General features: G+C 49.4%; 4 protein-coding genes across 4 annotated transcripts; 1 reads left to right on the top strand and 3 right to left on the bottom strand.

The window, feature by feature from the left end:
- Positions 1–4,221: 4,221 nt before the first annotated feature.
- Positions 4,222–5,877, bottom strand: EI90DRAFT_3078916 (uncharacterized protein). The gene is made up of 6 exons (XM_039061801.1): positions 5,830–5,877; positions 5,479–5,577; positions 5,355–5,424; positions 5,170–5,298; positions 4,524–5,073; positions 4,222–4,305 (listed from the first exon to the last, which is right to left on the bottom strand). The coding sequence occupies exons 1-5, from the start codon at positions 5,866–5,868 to the stop codon at positions 4,634–4,636; spliced, it is 777 nt and encodes a 258-aa protein (XP_038910691.1). The 5' UTR covers positions 5,869–5,877; the 3' UTR covers positions 4,222–4,305; positions 4,524–4,633.
- Positions 5,878–10,323: 4,446 nt separating this feature from the next.
- Positions 10,324–11,528, bottom strand: EI90DRAFT_2499213 (uncharacterized protein). The gene is made up of 4 exons (XM_039053135.1): positions 11,393–11,528; positions 11,252–11,327; positions 10,483–11,196; positions 10,324–10,423 (listed from the first exon to the last, which is right to left on the bottom strand). The coding sequence occupies exons 1-3, from the start codon at positions 11,441–11,443 to the stop codon at positions 10,508–10,510; spliced, it is 816 nt and encodes a 271-aa protein (XP_038910690.1). The 5' UTR covers positions 11,444–11,528; the 3' UTR covers positions 10,324–10,423; positions 10,483–10,507.
- Positions 11,529–17,959: 6,431 nt separating this feature from the next.
- Positions 17,960–19,073, bottom strand: EI90DRAFT_3157864 (uncharacterized protein; the record flags this gene model as incomplete). The annotated part of the gene is made up of 3 exons (XM_039066148.1): positions 18,807–19,073; positions 18,459–18,757; positions 17,960–18,412 (listed from the first exon to the last, which is right to left on the bottom strand). The coding sequence occupies exons 1-3, from the start codon at positions 18,907–18,909 to the stop codon at positions 17,960–17,962; spliced, it is 855 nt and encodes a 284-aa protein (XP_038910689.1). The 5' UTR covers positions 18,910–19,073.
- Positions 19,074–20,655: 1,582 nt separating this feature from the next.
- On the top strand, positions 20,656–21,873 carry EI90DRAFT_3078905 (uncharacterized protein). The gene is given in 4 exon segments (XM_039061800.1): positions 20,656–20,882; positions 20,902–21,248; positions 21,465–21,534; positions 21,603–21,873. The coding sequence occupies 3 exon segments, from the start codon at positions 20,731–20,733 to the stop codon at positions 21,491–21,493; spliced, it is 528 nt and encodes a 175-aa protein (XP_038910688.1). The 5' UTR covers positions 20,656–20,730; the 3' UTR covers positions 21,494–21,534; positions 21,603–21,873.
- The last annotated feature ends 895 nt before the right edge of the window (positions 21,874–22,768 follow it).

The raw sequence follows: 22,768 nt of genomic DNA, 5'->3' as shown, positions 1-22,768 counted from the left end.
ATAGTCTCTGCTCATTCCAATCAAGCCCTGCAGCGCAAGCGCAGACAATGCCGTTCCGTATCACAAATGATAGAATGCAACGTAAGTACGGATGAGATCCAAACTGCCAAATCAGAGTTCTTCGACTTGACTTCCGTGCCTATATCTAGGATGCTTTCGCGCATGATCAAGTGGGCTGCGCTGGGATCAAGAAAATCACCATCTGCAGCAAGGGTCATTTAGCGCAGTTGGATAAAAAACTCAGAAGGTGATGGTCAATACACAATACGCGAGGGAGAGCAGCACCACAGCATAGGAGCGATAAAACAAGGACTGCAGCTTGGAATTCAGCACCCCGTGGCATTTAAAGCTGGTGGGATATTATCGTGACCAGTCAGCGTTCGCCCGTCAACTTCGCGCGTCGATGGGTTCAGCCTTTCGAGTTTGCCAGGAAGTGAACGTTGTAACTGGTGTCATATAGTTTCTATGTATGTGTCCACATATCACGAACGTGCTCCTGTGATCATGAGCGCGGCGCTCGCGCGCAACCCTCACGCGATCACACCATTGGGAATAATTAATTGCTATTGCATGTATTTACATGCTGCCCCACAGAAAAGCAACGCGTGGCAAGAAACGCCAGGCATTCCATGGTTGGCACGCATCGTGATTGTGGGGGACTAACGGTTACAGTAGGCGCGCAGATAAGGTCGTGCCACTGATATATTGCCGCTAGATGTTTGTCTAGTGATAGGTGTCGGGGGCATGAGCTTGGAGAGGCCGATATATTCAGGAATGGCATGAACGTTTAGTATTCCCCTTGGCAGAACTACAATATCGTAGGAAAGGTGCTCTGGGCAAATGACAGGTGGCAAGCGTGTTAAGAGCAAGCAATGAGTCCGATGTATTAGCAAAATGCAAGCACAGGGGTTGAAAGCATGTACATTCATCGCGAGTTTGTAGGGGCACTCGGGGATTCGGGATAGCGCAGAATTTCTAAAGTCTTAAGTCACTGATGATGTTACAAGAAAGGGTACACAGAATCGCTACCCACATGAATAATTCATGTCATCATTGAGCCGTGCAGAGAGACAGAAGGCAATTACCCTCAAAACCTTCAAATAAATGTTCCTATACAAGAGCACCACCACCGGGAATAGCCGCTTCCGCGAGGGATATCCCATACCCCAAGCTAGACTTCTAAGGCAACTCACAGCATCCTCGCAGTGGCATTCCCTAGCGTCTCACCACAAGTTTCGTGTGAGGGGGCCTCTGATTGTGAACGAAGCATAGTAGATGGTTCCGCAAGCCCATAGTTAATAGTACTGTACGAGATGTTTGGCGTCAGAAAACCCCAATTTTCGTCCTCTCTTAAATGGGAATCACTTGCTCGAAGAGGGAAGCGGAGCTATGGGACATAGACTCACTGGCGGAAGAGCTAGCTAAAGGATTGGGAACGTGAAGAGGATAGGGGACTGAACCAAAATCCAAGAGGGGTGGCCCACCGATGTTCCCATATTCGTATGATCCCAAACTAGAAGGCTGTATGATCATTAGCAACTGGCACGTTCCCTAGTCCATTTGTCAGTGGAACTGCGATGGAGGATTCTTCGTTGGCTGAAATAGTTCCCATTTAGTTTACCCATCCGTGCGTTGTGGTCAGCAATACTGCCGTGGGCGAAACGATAGTAAACGGCCGGGGGATTCTCGTGTCACCCACAGGCTGGCCTGTTGTAACTCCGGGGCTCGATTGCAGATATGAAAGGGACTCTCATGTTTTGCGGAGCAGTGCTACTGAACAGAGAGAAATGGATAAGTTGTAGATGGGATGACAACACACAGAAACAAAGACGTACCTATCTCAACACACCTGAAGTCAAGGCCCTGACCTCCTCCAGACGCTCCCGAGCTCTGGTCGATTTCTACGAAATTGTTCTCAGTACCAGTACTTCACTCATCATCCGAACCTTCGCTACAATGGCGAACGCGTACTTTGACCACATTTGAAATCTTTATCGGGCAGGGGATGCATTCGACATGCATGCGTTGACATGCATTACAAGACTGGCGACCTAAGGGGCAGATACATCCCTTTGAGCAAGAAACTCGTTTGCAATATTCGGATGATGGAGGCCATAGGGCGTGTGTCGTATATAACGAAACCAACAACCCGTCCGAGGCACGATGCATCCTGACTGGTCTTATGACACACGGAGTTGGCCTTCCCCATGCCAGAGTTTCGCGACAGTGTGGAACATTTAGCTATGCAAGAATGCGCCTTGGGTGTCCTTGATGCTGAACGTTCTCAATCGAGTGAGGCCGTGGCTCCAGAGCGAGTAAACACTGAAACCGGAGGAAGGATAGTTGTCCAGGTGAAGATGAAATAGTATATACTATTCGAGTGATAAACATATTGAAAGAAACGTGCCTTTCCTTAGGTGTTCTGCCAGTGTTGACTGCACCCTGGAGCAATTCAAATTTTTGAATTGAAATCTCTTCGAGGTTGCTGATGCCGCACAAGCGTCAATGGACAAAGATTTTCACAAACAGGAAACCATACCTCAGCTCAGAGTACGTGAACTGACCGCTTGCATATCGAAGCTATCTGGATGCCAAATGTCGCGGACTGGAGTAGCATAGCGGATCTTCGGCTATGAACGGCTCCTCAAGTAGAGTGAACCGGTGCCCGTGCTCACTTTACGGCCGTTGCTAAAATGTTACTAGCCAGTCAAACCAAGCTGTCGGCTCATCGTTGTGGGAGAGAATGGTTCCGTACATTCGCTTAGCTTTCGCTCAATACAAACGTTGAGAACTGGGCTCCGTTCTCGCTTTTTTTTGATCTCACCTTCCCCATATTTCCCCATCGGGCTCGTCAGTCTTCAGTCCTCGCTGCATTTCCCTTTTTTAAACGGCTTGCCTGTGATTTTGGTGCCCTAGGTTCAACACATGCGAGTGACATGCTCCCTTGCTGCTTCATCTTTGGACTTGGCACTCTTACAGAGCTGTTGTGGTGAAACGTGGTCTCGCATGACCAGTTCATATCAGAAACCATAGCAGTTACACGTGCACGATCCTTCCTATCCCAGAGTGGAGGATATAGAAGATCGATATGACAGCTGTGCTACTAGGAAAAAACGGGCGCCTTCCCGCGTTTCGACATCGGCTCCTGTAACCACGTCCTCCGACCGCAGTTGATCACATGCCAGCTGGAGCTTTAGGACACTGTGTGTCCTGGCCAAGCCCCAAAGGCAAAAGGCATACTTATCTCAGAGACTTTAAGGACTTCCATTCTCTGGTGTGATACATTTCGTCAACTGCAACTTACACGAATGTCCGTTGGCGCAATTACTAATCTTACGTTTCGTCTCTGACGTCTAGAATTCGCCACAGCACCCCAGAATTAATATTCGGAGAGGATTTGCAAATTAAGGAGAGGTGTTGAGTCATGAATTGGGTGGTGTGATATCGGAAGCTGACAGATCGGAGTCAAGAGTCAAATGGGAATTGCAATAACAAATGCGATGGTACGCTCAGGTGTGCAAGAATGGTCGCTTGCGGACTTGTGGGTGTAGCTAAGGGTACCATCAGGCGGATCGGGTTAGAATCGCTCCCGGTAAGCGGTTTCCTCACTAAAAGAGCAGCGAAAAGGCTCTCAAATGAGCATTAAAGGTTCAGACTTGCGTGTGATGAGCTATTTTGTCGAGTGGAGCTGAGATTCAAGTTGCGCCGGCGGGCTGATGTAGATGGAACGAAGAATAGCCGCAGCCGAAAGGCCGGATGCTTTCACTCACTGGGGCAGGGAGAAATACAGTGCGGCAAATAGCACATTAACTCCCTTTCAAATAATGTCGTGACAATTTTGCGTGCACCTCACGGTTCCAGCCTGGACCCAGTGCTTCTTCTACCTCGCGGATGGTTCCTCGTAGCTTTGCTTGGACAAAACCAATAGGATCCGGGCAGGATCCGCAGAATTTGTGTCTGCTGTCCCAACTTGTGGTCCCACAAAGGCCATATCTATAAGGGACGGTCTAGAGGATGCTGTCCCCATGCTACTTAAAGTCACGCGATGAGCCCCCGATTCGGAGCGTTTCTCGTTCACACTGTTCGCTCGGTGAAAAGGGAAGGAACAAGTGATGGGTGGGACAAAAAACTTGAAGGTGTGCGATTCGCGGCTTTAATTGAGCGTCTGAAGGATATGGGCGGTCGCTTTACGATTGTCATATTGCTATGTTGGAGGGAATCTTTTGGGCTCCTCGAGAAAAGATGTATTAGGAACGAACACGAACTACAGGTCGACAAAACAAGCGAGAAAGGTCACTGATTCTATGTTAGGATATCAACGTTCATCGACGATTACCGGGTGACTACGGACTGGAGGGACGGTTGGGGAGTTGTGAAACTTTGATTGACTTCATGTAATTTGTGTATTTTTCATGTTACAGTCTATGCGTCTAGGTCAAAGGAACAGTTACATGGTTCTCCATATCGTCTACGTGTCTATTATTCTACACACCACACGAGAAAGGCAAAACAAAAACAGAAAGCACGGAGCCAATGAAGTTACCACAGCAATTGCGAACATTCGGGGCGAATCGAGGGCGGGGAATCAACTTAGCGTGCGGTTCACTGTTGATCTGCCACTACCCACATCGGGTTAGAAAGGGACAAGGCGATATCCCAGCCTCTGAGCCAGGCCTCGAAGCCAAAAGACAACGCCCTCATTCTCTGTCCGCCTGTCCTGTAAGCGATCAAGAATTTCGGGTGCGACAATGGGCGGTAGTGGAGCAACTATGTGAGAGGGACCAGGCCTAGAAGGCCAGGCGGTCTGATCGGGGATCGCGGTATGATGAAATGTGCCCAACAACATAGGATTCGTATCGTTGAGGGGGAAAGCCATTTCGGAGTCGGGGGAAAATTGGGGGAAGGATGGCATCATGTTGGAAAGGGTAGGAACAATGGAAGTAAACCCCTCCCCTGAACCGTGGTCAGAAAGAGGGAATAGGGTTTGTGCTCGGAGATCCAGGGATTCTTCATTGAAGTTGACATCACGCACAGATGACCCCATTGGAAATGGATAGGGAGGCTCATCAGCAGTGTTAATGTAGTCCGCTGGGAAAGCTGTAATGGTAGACGGCAGGGCATGGGGTAGACCAGAGGGCTCTTGGTTCCCAGGTACATGATGTACAGGAAGTGGGGTTGTGATCGACAAGGCGGCAGTGGGCTGGGCGGGGTCCCCTTCATCAGCGGCGCTTTGGCTCGTCGAATCTCCGAGGATAGGCTGCAGGTCTAGAAGGAGCCTGCGAGTCTTTGGGAGACGTGCTACATAAGGAAATATGAGCACGGTATTGAACGAACTCTGAGGTATTATCGCGAACCAATCCCTGTACGCCCAGGCTCAGCTAGCCTTTTAACTTCAAGCAAACACTCCCGGGCCCTAGCCGATCTCTATGGATCATTCCTTTATCAAGAAGTCTATCAACGCGACAGGGACAAGCGTACCCTGACAACACCAGGAATCGCCATTGGGCAGGCGATGCATTCAACACGCATCCTGCTACATGGGTCGCAAGGTCGGGAATCTGGGGACTCGGTACATCCCTAGGATAAGTCCAAGGAAAGACAGGTGAGAAAGGTTTTTGTCACCAAAAATGCGACATGGATGCAGAGGTCGAGAGCTCAGACATTCGCCTTAGGCAGGTGTGACGCCGTTAGTGTCTTCCATGTTGGGCTCTAAGTCATTTTTGAGCTGCTGCAAGGGAAATGAGCAGAGCAAGAGTGACAACGTCAAAGTCAGACAGGCTCGCCGGACCCGGTGGTAAGATATACATAGATGTTCGCAACCAGACATACCTTTCCTCTTACTCGACAGACAAAACAGCGTGAAGGCATCAAGTCGAACTTGAAGTATTTTGGTGCAGATGATTAGCGAAGTGGGGGACAAAAGATGTTTCGACTGTGGAAGATTTGAGGCTTGACGCCTCGAAGCTTTAAACAATCCGTTTATGTTGTGTTGGATGGGCCACCACAATCAATAAGTAGTTGGGAATCCAAGTCATGTCCGTCGAGAATGACGCCAGGGGCTCAATTCTCCGACCCTGTGTTTCCAGCCATGTGTTGGAGCATCAGCGCTGCGCACAGAGATACTTGCAGTGTAGGCCAGTTATTTTGGCATGAGCGCTATATAACGGACCCTGCCCGATGATCGCGAGGGGCCAGTCACTCAGAGCTTATACTGCATCTAGCATCGGGCCGGATCTTGATATCACAGCGGTTTGCAGAAAAATCGGCCATCTTGAATTTATCGGGTAGGTGATCCTAGTCATTCACCCTCCTAAACGGACCAGGTTCAACGAAATAGGATTTCCTTATACGGGTAAGCGGCTTAGCGCCGAGGTCCAATCGCCCATGCAAGCAACAAGAGGGTGTACAATATTGGCAATTGGTGCCAACCCAGCGCTATTGCTTCTCCTACTCACAGTCTATCATTGACCACTGTTGGCACTTGGCGTGCTTGATTGGGGGACCCAGAGAGTGTGAGGGGCGCGTGGAAATCGGCCGGGTGTGCCAGGGAATGGGTGGTGGGACGTCCGGGCACGGAGGGAGAAGCGGAAAGCGCGTCAAAATTGGCGTTTTCAGGGTGCGGCGGCGCTGGAGGGTGCTGAGGGGCTGGGAGGGGAGTTGGAGCGACCAAATGTGGTGAAACTGGCCGCTTGGGCCCGGATGACTTTGGACCAAAAATGCACCAGTTCATGAACAAGTCGCGCCTGCACAAGCGGACGCGCGATTGCATGAGGCTGACGCGAAATAGGCGGTTGATGGCGCTGAAATGGACGGTTTGGGAGGGAAATCGGCTGGGATGGGCCGGGAGCACGTCAGGATGGTGCTAGAAGGCCTCATTTCAAAAAAATATGAGGCGACGGCCTCCTTGATGCGTTTGAAATGTGAATCAAACTTAGCTAGTCGCTCAATCACAAAACCCCAAGCCAGACGTATACCCCAGTGATGCTAGGGTGACTAATTGCTGATGGCGCAAGCGGGTGAGGCGGTAAACGGCTGCTCCTATGGCCGAATCATAAGCCCTTTGCCTCTCAATCGTCTCCATTGTTAGTTGCCTCCATTCCAATAATAAAACCAGTGGTGTCGGATTACATTTACTGCATGAGCACTGAGTGTCAGGGCACACCTGCCTGACCCGGCTCCACCCGGCTGTCAGGGCAACCACACCTGACCATACAACCCCAGAACCACCTTCCCTAACCTCCCCCCACTTCCCTCATCCTCCCATCTTTCACAACTACAGCCCGCATGCGAACCCGTGGGAAAAATCACGTGGGTCAAGGCGAGCAACTCGCCTTAACCCATGTGACACCTTTTCCGCATCGCGGGAACATGCTCGGCTTCTACCCAGAGTCACGCTACGAACTGTACAGTACATTTCCTTTTATAGCAGCCAAGCGGGGAATAGGGAAACTTACCCTTCTTCTCAACTCAATCCCCGCTTAGTGAGTTTGAGGAGCTTGGGATAGGATCTGGCACCTGGCTGCCTGGGACACCGCAAGTGTCCAGCTTTGAGGTAGGGCTGCCCCCGGACGGAGGCCGGGCCCTGACACCGGCCCAACCTGACCCGGTACCCCGCCAGTCCACCCTTCCTTACCCCCTCCCCCTTTCCCTTCTTCCCCCTCATCCTCCCCTCCTCAGTTTCTCCTTATCTTACTTCCCCTTTATTCTCTCTTTATTCTACATGGACGACTTTCTCTGTATCAATGTACAACTGACCCATCTGCAGCGCGCCCACCATGTACCCGGCCCGGGCACCTCGGGCGACTTCCCGCTGTGCCCAGCACACGCGCCTGCACCGGATACCCTCGGGATCTCCCACGGAGACACCTGGGTGGTTACGGCTGTGTGCGAGGGTGACGTGGCATCCGTCATGTGATCCAAGCTGCATGTATATAAACGAACCTGAAGTGGGAACCGAAGAAGTAGCCTTCTTCTCAACTTTCCACTTCAGGTAAGTAGTACAATATTTCTCCTTTAATAATAATAACAACTTTCCACTTCAGTCTAAGTGGCCAGGGACTACTGTCCCACATTGGGCCTGTCAGTACGCACGTGTCAGGGACTCGTCCGGGGTCGAGGGGGTCCGGGTATAGCGTCCGGGACCGAGAGCCTGGCGGGGGGCGGATCGGGCGTGCATACTGACAGGCCCGATGTGGGACAGTGGTCCCTGGCCACTTAGACTGAAGTGGAAAGTTGTTATTATTATTAAAGGAGAAATATTGTACTACTTACCTGAAGTGGAAAGTTGAGAAGAAGGCTACTTCTTCGGTTCCCACTTCAGGTTCGTTTATATACATGCGGCTTGGATCACATGATGGATGCCACGTCACCCTCGCACACAGCCGTAACCACCCGGGTGTCTCCGTGGGAGATCCCGAGGGTATCCGGTGCAGGCGCGCGTGCTGGGCACAGCGGGAAGTCGCCCGAGGTGCCCGGGCTGGGTACATGGTGGGCGCGCTGCAGATGGGTCAGTTGTACATTGATACAGAGAAAGTCGTCCATGTAGAATAAAGAGAGAATAAAGGAGAAGTAAGATAAGGAGAAACTGAGGAGGGGAGGATGAGGGGGAAGAAGGGAAAGGGGGAGGAGGTAAGGAAGGGTGGACCGGCGGGGTACCGGGTCAGGTTGGGCCGGGTGGAGCCAGGTCAGGCGGGTGTGCCCTGACAGCACGCCCGATCTGCCCCCCGCCAGGCTCTCGGTCCCAGACGCTATACCCGGACCCCCTCGACCCCGGACGAGTCCCTGACACTGAGCATCTGATGCCATCGGTGGTGCTGGCAGTGAGCCCATAGAGACGATGATATCCTTTGTACCAGACTCAAGATGTTTCCCCATAATGACTGGACAAGACAATCGGATGTTGTGAACGTGTTCAGGCACTTCTATACATTTAGGGGGTATCATTGGGGTTTCCCTCGAATAAGGAAATCCTATTTCGTTGAACCTGATCCGACCAACTTTTTTAGGAAGGTGAATGACCAGGATCACTTACCCGATTCAAGATGGCCGATTTTTCTGCAAACTGCTCTTAGGGTGGGGTTTCGGAGTAATTCATGCCCGAACCCCTTATTTTTGTATGCGTTGATCGTTAACCTCCATCTTTTGCTGCGGGACTGATCTCGGAACGTCTGGTGTTTCGTTCACGCATAACCATCCCAAGCCACCTCGCACGGCTTCTTGAAATTTGAAGGCATCAAGACTTGTGTCCATGCTGTTACAATTGCCACCTTATCCACCGGTAAAACGCACGGACTCAAAGTGTAACCAACCCATCCCGAATTTGCGACAGCACCGCTCAGCATGGTGAAAAAGTCACCGGTATAGATTGATGGTGACCTAATGATGTTTCGGACAATTGTACCCAACGTCGACCTGATCGATGATCAACTATCGACAGTCTCTGCTCATCCCGATCAAGCGCAATAGCAGACAATGCTGTTTCGGATCACAAATGATAGAATACAATGTAAGTACGGATGCAATCTAGCAGAGTTCTTCGACTTGACATCCATAGGACGTGCCCGCGTTTGGTCAAGTGGGCTGGGATCAAAAAAATGTCACCATCTGCAGCAAGGGCCAATTACTTAGCGCAATTGGATAAAAAGCTCACAAGGTGATGGCCACTACACACTGCTATCAAGACATGATGGAGAGCGATGCCGCAAGATAGGAGCGATGAAATAGTTGGGACCAGGACTGCAGCTTGGAACTCAGCATATCACCCGGCGATCATGGCGCCCGCGCTCAGCCCTCACGCGATTGCTTTAATACACCATTCGGGCATAATTGTTATCCATGGTTAGCGCGCAGACAAGGCCGTGCCAGTGAGAGCGGCCGATGGATATTGCATGATATGTTCATGTCACTAGAGTGGACAGGGAGTGTTTGTCTATGCAGTGGTAGGAGCCGTCAGTGCTCGTAGATGTGACGTAGGCATTCAATTGAGATGCACCAAACTGCCTAAATTGGTAAGGTCCGGGGCGGATCAAAGTGCGGGGTGTCGGCGGCGTGGGCTTGGAGAGGCCGATATATTGGGTGTACATCCAGTTCAGTCGTCTGACGATCAAGTGCACGAGAGTATTGCATGAAAACTCTGATGGGAATACACCGGGTCTACGGTTCGAATCACTTCGACACATGCGAGGATTCGGGAATGACATGAATGTTTACCATTTCCCTCAGCAGAGCTGCATCGTAGGCGAAGTGCTCGAGGAAATGACAGGTGACAAGTGTGTTGAGAACAAGCAAATGTATTTGCTATCCTGAATCTTCGAGTGCTTTTACAGACTCGCGATGAATGGACATGCTTTCGACCGCTGTGCTTACATGATAGCGTAAAGTCCCAAGCTACTGATGACGTTACAAGAAAGGATACACAGAATCGCTACCCACGTGAATATTCATGTCATCATTGAGTCGCACAGAGAAACAGAAGGCACTTACCCTCAAAACCCTCAGATGAATGCCCCTATACAAGAGTACCACCACCGGGAATGGCCGCTCCGCGAGGGATGAGGTAATATCCCATACTCCAAGCTAGATTTCCAAGGCAACTCTCAGCATCCTCGCTCCAACTCGCAGTGGCATTTCCCAGAGTCTCACCACGAGTTTCGTGTGATGAGGCCTCTGATTGTGAACGAAGCATAGTAGATGGCCCCGCAACAGTACTGTACGAGATGTTTGGCGTCAGAAAACCCCAATTTTCGCCGCTGAATGTCCTCTCTTGGATGGGAATCATTTGCTCGAGGAGGGAAGCGGAGCTATGGGACATAGACTCACTAGCGGAAGAGCTAGCTACAGGATTGGGAACATGAGAAGGATAGGGGACTGAACCAAAATCCAAGAGGGGTGGTTCATCGATGTTCCCGACGTATTCGTACAATCCCAAGCTAGAAGGTGGGTAGAAGGCTGCAGGATCATTAATAACTGGAATATTCCCGAGTCCGTTTGTCTGTGGAACTGCGATGGAGGATCCTTCGTTGGCTGAAACAGTTCCCACCTGGTTTACCCATCTGTGCGTTGTGGTTGGCAATACCACCGCCGGCGAAACGATAGTAAATGGTTGGGGGATTCTCGCACCAGCCATAGACTGACCAGTTGTATCTCCGGGGCTCGATTGCAGATATGAAAGGAACTCTCGCGTTTTAGGGAGCAGTGCTATTGAACAGATAAGTTGTAGATGGGACAACAACACGCAGGAACAAGGACGTACCTATCTCAACACACCTGGGGTCGCCTGAAGCCAAGGCCCTGACTTCCTCCAGACACTCCCGAGCTCTGATCGATTTCTAAAAAAGTTGTTCTCAGTACTTCGGCCATCATCCGGACCTTCACTACAATCGCGAACGCGTACTTTGACCACATTTGAAATCTTTATCGGGCAGGGGATGCATTCAACATGCATGCGTTGGCATGCATCACAAAACTGGCGGCCTAGGGGCCGGACACATCCCTACAAAGTGATGAGAATGATGTTGAGCATAAAACTCATTTGCACTAGTTATGATTTTTCGGATGGTGGAAGCCATAGAGTAAGTGTCGTATATGTAACGAGGCCAACAGCCCGTCAGAGGCACGATGCATCCTGGCTGACACACGGAGTTGACCCTCCCCGTGCCAGGGATTTGCAACAGTGTGGAACATTAAGCTGCGCAAGAGTGAAGAAGGACAGTTGTCCAGGTGAAGATGAAATAGTATGTACTATTCAAGTGATAAACATATTGAAAGAGACGCACCTTTCCTTTCAGTCTACAGACAAAACAACGCGAAGGCATGGAATCGAAGCGATTGAACAATTCAGGGAAAGTGCAAGGCGGAAGGGATCCATCTTTCAAGACTGGGTCTATATATCTCCCAACGGGATGACAACCAACTCACCGGGAAATTGGGGGTTATCGCAGATAGGTCAGAATGTTCGATTCAGTTGGCAGAGGCTGAACTCGCAGCGGTCCAACAGAAGAATGCACGTCCAACTGCCGGCCGGAGATGAGGAAACCGTCTTGAAAGCATCTGACAATATGAAGCAACAGCGGAAACAGGGTCTGTCTTGAATTGGCTAAGGCCGATAAGTGAACTGCTCACTGAACTCAGTCACTGAACCAAGTAAGTTCGATTTACATGAAGAGAGGATGTGTAAATACAGAAAGACTCCTATCCTAGGTCCAAGATTAGGGTCTTACGTAAGCCGGTTGCAACCCGTCCTAGGTTTAGGGGGAACAGTACATGTCAGCCTGATCCTGTGTGTATATGGGGGCCTTTCACCATTGTATGAATAAGAAGAAGAAGCCTAGTTAACATTCTCCGACTCGGAGGAGGGTCCCGCCTCTTGCGCGGTTGGGACGTTTGTGTCGTCCGTTTGCAATGGGGTCAAATGGGGATGCCGTAGGGGCTTGCCGCGCTGGTGGCCAGTTCATCATGATATGGCCTAGGCTCCGTATCATTGATCCTACCACGTCCACGGCCGCGGCGCATATAGGGCACGCCAAGGCAGTGTCAGGGCACGGCCTAACCGGCTACCCTGACTCCCTATGCCGGAAGGGAGTTGCCGTAAGACGATCCGGAGTGATCCGAAGAACGCAGGTAATCTCGCTTAGCTTTCGCTTAGCTCCCGCTTCCTATCTTCCATCCACATGTCACCCCTTTCCCACACCTTGCTTACGATTACCCGAATGAATATCTATCTTTTCATGTCGTCATTCTATCGGTTAGCTCTTATCTCATTGTAACCGCGCTCTAGTGGGTAGCGGTACCCATGTATATAACCTCTATCTCCACTGAGGATGGCACCTCAGCATTAACAACGACTAGGATTCTCGGGAACGCCCTCTTCGTCGTGAACTGACACGCAGTCCCTGACAGGCAGGGGGTAAGTATTTACCTGCCTCGAGAAGCGGGGATCCGTTGCGGGTTCGGTGTTTCCTGATTCGATCGGCAACATACCGCCGCGTAGTCTTTAGCCTCCATATCGGTATACAAGATCAGGCGAACCTACGGCTGTGTTCAGTTGGAGCACCGTTTTCTGGACATCGGGCAAATACAGTCTAAACTTTGAATTGTGCCGTACTGTGGGCGCGTACAACGATAGGGCACGGTTTACCAATGGATCCCATTGACTTTAGTATATTACATGCGGGAGTGTACAACGTTCGGAAGAATGGCCACGGTTTACCAATGGATGGGGAGTGTGTTTAGACTCGTGGTAGCAGTGCAGAGTGAACGACATTAGCCACACTGGGCTTGTCGTCGTCAATGAGGATGGTCGCATCCTTATGCTGACGCACTCTAGACAGTGCAGTGTACAGTTGGCCATGTGCGAATACATCGTTTCTTCCATCAATGATTACTTGATCAAAAGTTAACCCTTGGCATGAATTGAATGTAGTAGCGTAGGCGAGTCGCAGGGGAAATTGTTTTCGGCGAATGGTGAATTTGAGGAAAGGAGGTCGAAAGTCAAAGATGATACGTGGTATGCAATGAGTGGAGTCGGGTCGCATACCTGGATTGAGGAGTTTAATCTCAATGTATCTTGGTCGCAGTTTGGTGATTACCACTTGCTGGTTTTTGACCAAACCTTTCTGTACACACAGATTGCACATGATGGAACAAATGGCTCCTTCTTTCAGTGGGAGGTCGTGATTGGGTGCACAGTGGGATTCCATTAGTGCGAGGAAGTCTTCGGAAGATCGGATGTTGTCTAAAGGAGAGCCTCCGTCGTTGGTCTCAACCACGGAGTCGAAAGCGTGAAACACATCTGAAGAACAGTGAGGGAGTGGTTTTAAGCCTGGGAAGTACGCTTACTTACATAAATCCGAAGGCAGGTTGTTGAGTACTACGGAATTAATGTTATTGACATCGAAGTTGAGTGGAGTGAGGAAAGTGCGTTTGACTGCACATGGAGGATCCAGTAGTACATTTGGGGTGAAGAGGGTTTCGTGTATGATGTTGATGTCTGAGGAACGTGAGAGATGGTGGTCCAGTATGACGCGGTTGCCTGAGCAATCTTCACCAATGCGGTTGATGAACTCTGCAAACACTGGATCTTCCGCATTTCTTATAGGCATTGTGAGTTCGAGAATGCAGAACTGAGGCCATATAGTGGAGGATAGAATTGAAGCCAGGAAAGTGTCAGACGCACCACCTCCTTGGACGACGGGAGCCACTTGGCGAAAGTCTCCAATTCCAATGACTATTTTTCCACCGAAAGGAATGTTGACTCCCATAATTTGACGCAATAAGGAGTCGACCGCTTCGATGAGAGCGACATGGGCCATTGGGAGTTCATCCCAAATGATGGCACTTGCATGCCGGAGGTATTCAGCACGGGAGGAATGGGGAGAAATACGGGATTCAATGTGGATGGCTGTCTCGTCATCGATTATTGGTAGACCAAATAGGGAGTGAGCTGTTCGGGCATGGTCTATGTTTGAAATCGATAGAGCTGTTGTGCCCGCTATGGCAGCAATTTGACTTTGAGAACGGAGATGAGCTATTAGACAATGGATTATGAAAGATTTTCCTCTCCCTGCTTTTCCCGTTACGAAGAAGAGGTTCGGAAGTGTGGAGCGCGAGGAGAGATTGTCAACGGCATGCAACAAAGTGTCCCAAATGATGCGTTGGTCAGCGGACATCATGTTGTATGATTGTTGAACAAAATTGAACAAAGAAGTCGCTCGGTGAGCGAAGTACTGTAGTTCTTCCTGTATTTCATTGTTGAATGAGGAGATGTGAGGAAGACCATAATCAGTCACAGTCTTTCCATGTTCGAGGAGAATGTCGTTAATCTTTTGCAAACAGCATTGATGAGCATAGGGAGGGACATTATTGATTGAATGTCCAGCGAAATCTCGAGAGAGGTCATCGCGGAACTTATCCCATAAAGGCACTGCTGTTGCACCTTCTAAAATCAAGAGGCAAAATAAGAATCGAAGTTCGGAGGGTGATTTGTAATTTGCGACAGCATCTTCCATTGCAAGAAGCCCTTCATCCTGTTCTTCAAACAGACCTGCAGCTTGGGCAGCCCGTTGGAAAGAGGGATACACAGTTCCATGAATTGTGCGCAACTCAGTGAAAGACCGCGCTGGATGATGGAATAGGAGGGTTCGGATGTAGAAGATTTCACCTTGCCCAGGACGAACACTCTGAAGTCGGGTTAACTTTTTTACATGACGTTCTTTTTTTCACAACTTGTGGAGGGACATCTGGAAGCTGAACAGATTCCTGCCAATGTCCCTCTGGAAGTGAATGTGCGAGTTGGTTGGCAGCGATATGAGTGTACTGTTCATAGAAAGTGGTGTATAGCATGTCGTTGAATGGAGAGCCCGATGGGCGAAGAAAGTAACGGACCAAAGAGGAAGCCTGTGAGGGAATTGGATGGGAACTGGGATGAGCATGAAATTGAGGTCGATTCGAGTCCGGTTCGTGAACTGTGAGTTTGGATACTGAGGGATGTTGGTATGAGATTCTGAAAGCGAATATCCTCCAGCATGCTTCACAGCATGAAACATAACGAACCCGAATGAAGTCATCAATTGCCGCATCCATGGAATCGCTGGTGTTTGCTGAGAAGCCCACACGTGCATGATCTGCTCCTTTGAACAGATATTTGAAGATGTATAGAAAGACATCCACCGTGAAGATGGCTTCCACATTAATGTGTCCATCCCAGAGGAGCAAGAGTGCGGGCGAGTAAGGAACTACCCATTCGTCACCTTCCTCACGTTGATAATCCATGCGTAATTGAGCATTTAGTTTGGTGAAGGGCACCGGGCTTTTTGGGTAATCATATATGCATTTTCTGAAGCGATTGCAGCGAGAGTAAGGAGAGGACAGATGGTTGCGGTCATGTAGCATGTGTTTTAAGACTAAGTCTCTGAGACGACCGGGTTGTTTTGGAATTCGGGCAGAGATGATGGAGTCGATGTCGGACAATTGTAAGTCATGTTGGAGCTATGTAGAGGTTTCAGAGCAGAGCAAAGCCAGAGGAAGAGAAGTAGACCTTGACAACAATGTGTGCATGTGGCAGACCACGTTTTTGGAATTCGACCACATATACATGGTATGCCACTTGAAATACTCGTTTGATCTCGTGAAGAAGTTTTTGTAGTCGTACCTGTCAATGTTCAGAATGTAAGTTGGATTGGAATCCAAGGGAGTACCTTGAAAACTTGAGTGGTGATTTGAGGGACTTCTGTTGCGGAAAGTCCTCGTGTCATTTCGCGAAGTTCAGGCCAGTTCAGATTGCAAGTGGCAGTAATGAAAAGATCTGGTTTCCCTAGTTGACGTGCCAAACATAGAGCGTCAGCGACCCGATTAGCATAGTATTTTGGAGAGCCGGTGAAGCTAGCTGGTATGCAATGCACTGCAGAACGATGTGTGTCGGAAGTGTCATTGTCATCGTTGGCATCTGAGTCGCTGTTGTCATTGTCCTGGAGTTGATAGGGTTTAGTTGCTGAACGTAAGATGAGCAAGCGTTCATCTATAGTTCGTGAATACATGTCGCATATCCATTCACAACCCAATCTACTCAGCCAGCGGAACCGTGGTTCAGTGAGCAGAAGATATTTGTAATAACTGATTTGCGACGCCTCAGTGCGAATGTCAGATCCCCATCCAGGTGTGCCATGGGGAAAGAGCAGAGGATATTGTAGTGGTTCATATAGAGGATTAAGAATGTGAATGGAGGAGGGTGTAGTGTCTGAAGATCATTGAACATAAACGGCTCGTTCAGACGATCGCGGAGTGGGACCCGATTGATACATAGCCGCGATTTCTCTGTTGGGAGCTTCATCAGCTAGAACCATGTATACATCCTGTCGTTGTGGAAGATATGAAGCAAAGTTTCAATAGAGTTTGTAGTATGGATTGTATTCATGGATATCATCACGAACAGCATTGAAGATGGACGTTGGCACGTCGGATTGTTGGCAACATTGTTCTTGTCCCTCTGGATCGTATAAAAACCAATGGGCAGCATGGCCTTCACGATACAGCGGCAATGCACGATGGTATGTTCGTCCTTGGAGAGCGAGCCAATAAGCACCACCTGTAAATCCAGGATCAGAGCATACATAACAGACTGGAATGATTGTAAACCTGTGTAGTGAGACCATTGTTCCGAAGCCCCCATTGCTGTTAAGCAGAACAAATTATTGAGATTTCATGAGTGTTGAGAGAGTAGTCGACGTGTATGTGTATTCTCGATCAGAGCCTGAATGCGTGGAGTCATTGCGGGCAGTGGATCAAAAGCTTTGAGACCATTGCGACAACACCATGAAGAGGACTCGTCTTTTAGTAGGAGAGTGTTGCAAAAAGGACATGGAAGTGAGGCCCATGGTGTCACAATCGGGTCGGGTGTCCATATTTTATAACGGCTCAAGGCACGGTGTAATGGGTCTATCAATCTAGACTCGTGGCTCAGGCCTGGGGGGGGTAGGTCTCTCTCTAGTGTCAGACAGATGTAGTGGGGTCCTTGGGTACAGTGCTGATAACCCTCCCTAACTAACTATACAGCGGGTCACGGAAGAGTCCGATACAAATAGAAAAGGAAAGTCACATGCGTGAATGAATGAAAATAGTAAAGATAATAAAGAAAATGTCATATCTCCTCAACAACCAAACCAAATCCAACGATCTTAGACTCGTCAGAACCACCTCTACAACCTCTACAACTCCTACTATTACCCCGACTCACCAATCCTAATCCCTGATGCAGTAAAGGGTGAAGTGTGCAATGAGGCTCGTTTTAACCCGCACGGACTTGTCCCCACAACAACGGGCAGTTCTTCGTCGTTGCATGTGTGTGTGATTCATGTCAAGTGTGAGTGCGGACTTGAAGGTTTAAAGAAATCCATTGAGCAAAATATCATTTTTGACATTCGATAAGAATTACAATCATGGTGAGACAAAAGCCGTAAATAGCTAACTATTTCTTCGCTCGTTTTTGGGGCCTATTGAAATCCGGATGGACATCAGAGTCAGCAACCTCAGTGTCAGTGGTAGAAGAGAAGGTAGATGAAGATAGATTGACAAAGGAATCAGTGGGGTCCGAAGTGGTCGTAGTGTGTTCAGAGTGGGCCCCCGGTGAAGCAGCGAGAGTAGAGGAAGAACTTGGTTCAGATTGCTCCGCCACAGTCTGGTCAGGATTCGTCTGTCGATTAAACAGGCTGCGTTTTTTAGTGTTGCCAGGCGAGGACAGAGGTCCAGCTGAGCGGAGATAACCTAAGTCCTCGAGATCAAATCGAAGCACATTGGTGTGAGTGTCTCGATATCGAGCCGATACTTGTAATGGTGCACCAATGTTGGGAATGCGGATGTTCTGCCAACGTGGTGTGGAGGGAATGAGAATTGAAACAGGAAATTGAATGACTCGACGGGTCTTGAGAATGGTCAGGTAAAAGTATCGGATTGTTAATAAGACTAACCGCAGAGTCAAAGGATCCAGTAGTCAATGTGAACGCGCGATCTTCGACGGCAGCAATGATTCCGGTGATGTCAAAAATGACATTGGTCTCCGAATCAGGATGCATGTTTTCCTCCGGATGACCCGTGAGAAGGACGGTGCATGTGGATAGAGAGGAGGATGCTACCAATTCATCGTTGACGACGCGGGAGATCAGATTGCCTCGAACAAATAGCAAGTCACCCAAGTGAGGACTACTGACGATGGCGTTGCCGACATATACTTCAAAGGTGACGGCAAGAGCATCAGTCAGATCCGTACCTGAGAAAAGTCAACCATGAGGAAAGATAATTAGTAAGGTGAGACGGACCTATGAGTAGCTCGCTATGCAATCGGCCATTCTTTACATCTGGAGTGGTATTCACAAAGGCATAGCCAGTAAAATTGGCACGTAAGGTCAGAGCTTGAGCCATCTTGGAGGGGGAATGGGTAGACGAAAATGTACCGAAGAAGGAACATTTAAAGCATACAGAGCTTGCAGGTTATCATAGACATCATGGAAACCTGAGTGGCCCGAGAACTGAAAACAGTACTGAAAGCGGATAGTAATTGCACATGGAAGTGAGGATGAATGGTGTGATGGAAGAGGATGAGATCTGGTGATGAACCCAGCAGCCTGGAGGAAGTTACACGGCAGAGAAGCAGAACAGAGTGCACCGATGAGACACGTTGGAACCGGTGAAGAACCAGCAATGAAGCCAGGAAGACTGAAAAGAGTGCATAGGTGTGTTGCGTATCTCTGTCATGGCAGGGAGTCGCACAAACTCTCCGCTTTCCAGAAACACGAAAGAAATGAAGGATGAGGAGGACGGTGCATGTGATGAAAACCTCAGCTGATTAGGAAACTCAAATGCAACCGGAGATGAGATAAGCTAGCTGGCTCCACACTTAGTCCTCAACGGGCGTTTACTTAAGCGACTGGATCCCAAAACGGTGATGATCTAAGCAAGCCGAACCAAAATGGGTGAGGAAGTGCCCTAAAGGGGCGATGAGCTAAGCGAGTGCATCCCAAATGGGAGCTGAAGTAAGCGTCTTCATCCAATGAGAGTGTGTGAGATCGCGCTCCAACCAATCGGCGTTCGCGATTCGTGGAGCGTGTCCGCGCTCTTTATATATAGTAGATTATCTTGTCACAGGTTTGTAATCTTGCTTACCCCTAAGATGCCTAAATAATCATCAAGCGCTTTCCATGCAATAAGCTCCACGGCTCCCAGCTCGTAGAGCCATTCGACCCCCGAAATTCCAACTCAAAACTCGCGTTCGGTGAAGCTAGCCTCTGATTATTCGCAATCGCCAAATGAATTCAACTTTCGCGATAAGACTTTCTGTTGAGTAATATACCCGACTTTGAATGGAACTTGCCTTCGATGTTTATTAGCCATCCATGTCTGATTCGTTCTTGAATCGATTAGGGCATCGTGTGCATCAACTTGTGTAATTGATGCCATCTTTCGAGTCGGTGTCTGTATCCCGATTTTTGCGACATCAATATCGGGTTCGGTTGGCGGGAGTAATCACCAATTTAAGTTCGGGCATGTGTGGGAAAGATCATCACAGGCGCAGATGAGCAATCGATCGGACAGCTGCCGATCCATATGGCTCTTGCGGCACTGGAATTAATGTTCTTTCCGCTATGCGTGATGAACGTTCATGGATTATTAAGTTTCTGTTTCTCGACAGTTGGCGCTACAGTGCGGCAACTAAGAGACTGTTGCATTAGGGTCTGTCCCTCCCAACATCGCCTCCGCATGTCAAACCATGGGAGATGGAGTCGTCAACAATTCTCTTGCAGGTCCGAGAACATTTGGCATACCCAGGATCGAATACATTTCGTCGGGGGTTTCCGGCGTCCATCCCGAATTTGGTGCCGCTGCTGTGACTGCGTCGCTACCTCCTCCCAAATCACCTTCCCAGTGCCCACCATTCGCTCTGTCCGCTCCCATTTTTAGTCATTTGGCTCATTCAAATGGACGTATCACTACCACCTGTGTACTATCTGTAAATCTAATGGGTTTCTCATGACGCACTCCCCAAGTCACTTCTCCCACCACAACTGTTGTTCCGTTTCGATCATTCAACTCCGATGCAGCTGCAACGTTATTTTTGCCCTCTGCAACGCCTCCCCCATTCACTCCGAGCCTAGGCTGGAAGAACAATGAATCTGTTGGGTTCAAGCAACACGAGATGTATTATGAACCCCGTGTCAACGGAAGAAGAGATCACCGACTCTACACATGGCACGAGAAAGCAAAACAAGCACAGAAAACACGAGCCGGAAGATCTCTAGTAGTAATGCGGGCAGCCACACACCGCGGAGCAAACTGAGTCGTAGCAGCAATTCTGAGCATTTACAAGTTGGTAAATTAAATGCGGAATCAACTTACTCGTACAAGAACCACAGCTAGCCACATCAACTCAGATAGGGACAAGGTGATACCCCAGCCTCTGAGCCAGGCCTCGAAGCCAGTAAACAACATCCTCATTCGGGTTCGTCTTCATCCATCCATCCTGTACACGATCAGGGGTTTCGAGCGCAGCTACGATCGGCACATGATCGGCGATGTGAGAGGGACCGGATCTGGAAGGCCCGGCGAGCTGCTCAGGGATCGCGGCATGGTGGAAGGTGTCCGACGACACGGAGCCCGAATTCTCGAAATGGAGAGTCATTTTGGGACTAGGATTGAATCCGGAGAAGGGCAGCATCATGTCCCGCAGGGAAGCGGGTTCTTGGATAGGGTGGGACTGGGTTTGGGTTTGGAGATCCAGTTCATTGAGCGCAGATGTCCCCGTGGGAAATACATAAGGGGGCTCAGCTGACGGAATGTCAATATAGTTCACCGGAAAGGCTGTAGTAGATAGTGAATCATCGGGGAAGCCGGTGGGCGCGTGGCTCTCTTGCATATGAGGCACTTGGAGTGGAGTCATCGGGAAGGAAGCAGTGGGCTGGGTAATTCCTTCATGAGCTGAGATTTGACCCATCGAACTTTCGAGGACTGATTGCAGTTCTAGAAGAAACCTGCGAGATTTTGGAAGATGTGCTGCATACGGAGACACATAAGTACGATCGCGGTGCCGAACGGGAGGTCTTGAGGAGGCATACACTTACCGATCCATGCACGCTCAGGCTCAGCTAGCCTTTGAGCCTCACGCAAACACTCTCGTGCCCTAGTCGATCTCTATAAATCATTCCCTTTATCGAGAGAGTCTATCAGCACGATAGGGAAAGGCGTACTTTGACCTCACTGGAAATTGTCATCGAGCATGCAATGCACTCAATTCGCATCCTGTCACATTGACCACAGGATTGGGAATTCGGGGACTCGACGCATCCCTAAAGGCAAAGTGAGTCTCTCTCCTTCGTGTCATGACTATCTTGGGAAGACAAGACTTTCTGTCACACTATGTCACGAAGATGTGACGGGGAACTGGTAACTTTGCGTATAGACATGATGTATGCAAGTTAAGAAGCCAGATATTCCCCTTGACATCGCACCGTTATCATTTCCAGCTGAGCTCTCCAATCGAGTGAAATCATTTCGTACTCCAAGGGAAATGTTCACGAAAGGAGGGCCAGGAATAATAATGCCAAGTTTGAATGGGAGTTTGCGGAGGGTGGTTGAATGCTTATTGGGCACACACCTTTCCTCTTAGTCGACAGATAAAACAGCGTGAAGGCATCAAGTCGAAATGATGAGGATGACTGGTGAAGTGTTGGGTGAGGGAACATACCTCAGAGGCTTTATTTAACCGAGCTAGAACGCAGCGGTAGCTCGAAAGCAAACCTTCCTTTCTTAGTCACAACTTTTGACCAGGAATAACGTTGGAATGGGAGCTGCGGTGGGCACTCGCCGACTGAATTGAAGGCCAAGCTCCCGCCCCCGCTTCATTCACACGACGACCAACTACCGGTCACGTGTCACAGTGGCCTCCCGGTCCGGTCGAAATCCAGGGTCTGTCACGCATCACAGGCAGTCGGCGGTTGGGTGTCCGGCTGTCATGCCAGGCAAGGTGGCTATGCAAAGTAATTCTCGCTGGGTCCTGCAAATTTTTCGCCCAGGACTGAATTTGTTTTCTGGCAAGGTCTTCCATTATTGCCAATTCACCATAACCCAGGGTCCAACCCAACCCAACCCAATATTCTCAGTTATACCTGACTGTTATCTTGCTTCCTCTGCCGACCCCCTGCTTTCTTTCTACTATCAATTGTTACCATTCCTCACAGACACAATACTTTCCATTTCTTCTCTAGCTGCAGGTTTGGTCCCAGGTGTG

The sequence above is a fragment of the Cantharellus anzutake genome (genome assembly GCF_015039405.1).
Source record: "Cantharellus anzutake strain C23 chromosome Unknown EI90scaffold_77, whole genome shotgun sequence".
Lineage (NCBI taxonomy): Eukaryota > Fungi > Basidiomycota > Agaricomycetes > Cantharellales > Hydnaceae > Cantharellus > Cantharellus anzutake.
Note: the sequence above shows the minus strand (reverse complement) of the source record. Positions and strands in the feature narration are given on the sequence as shown.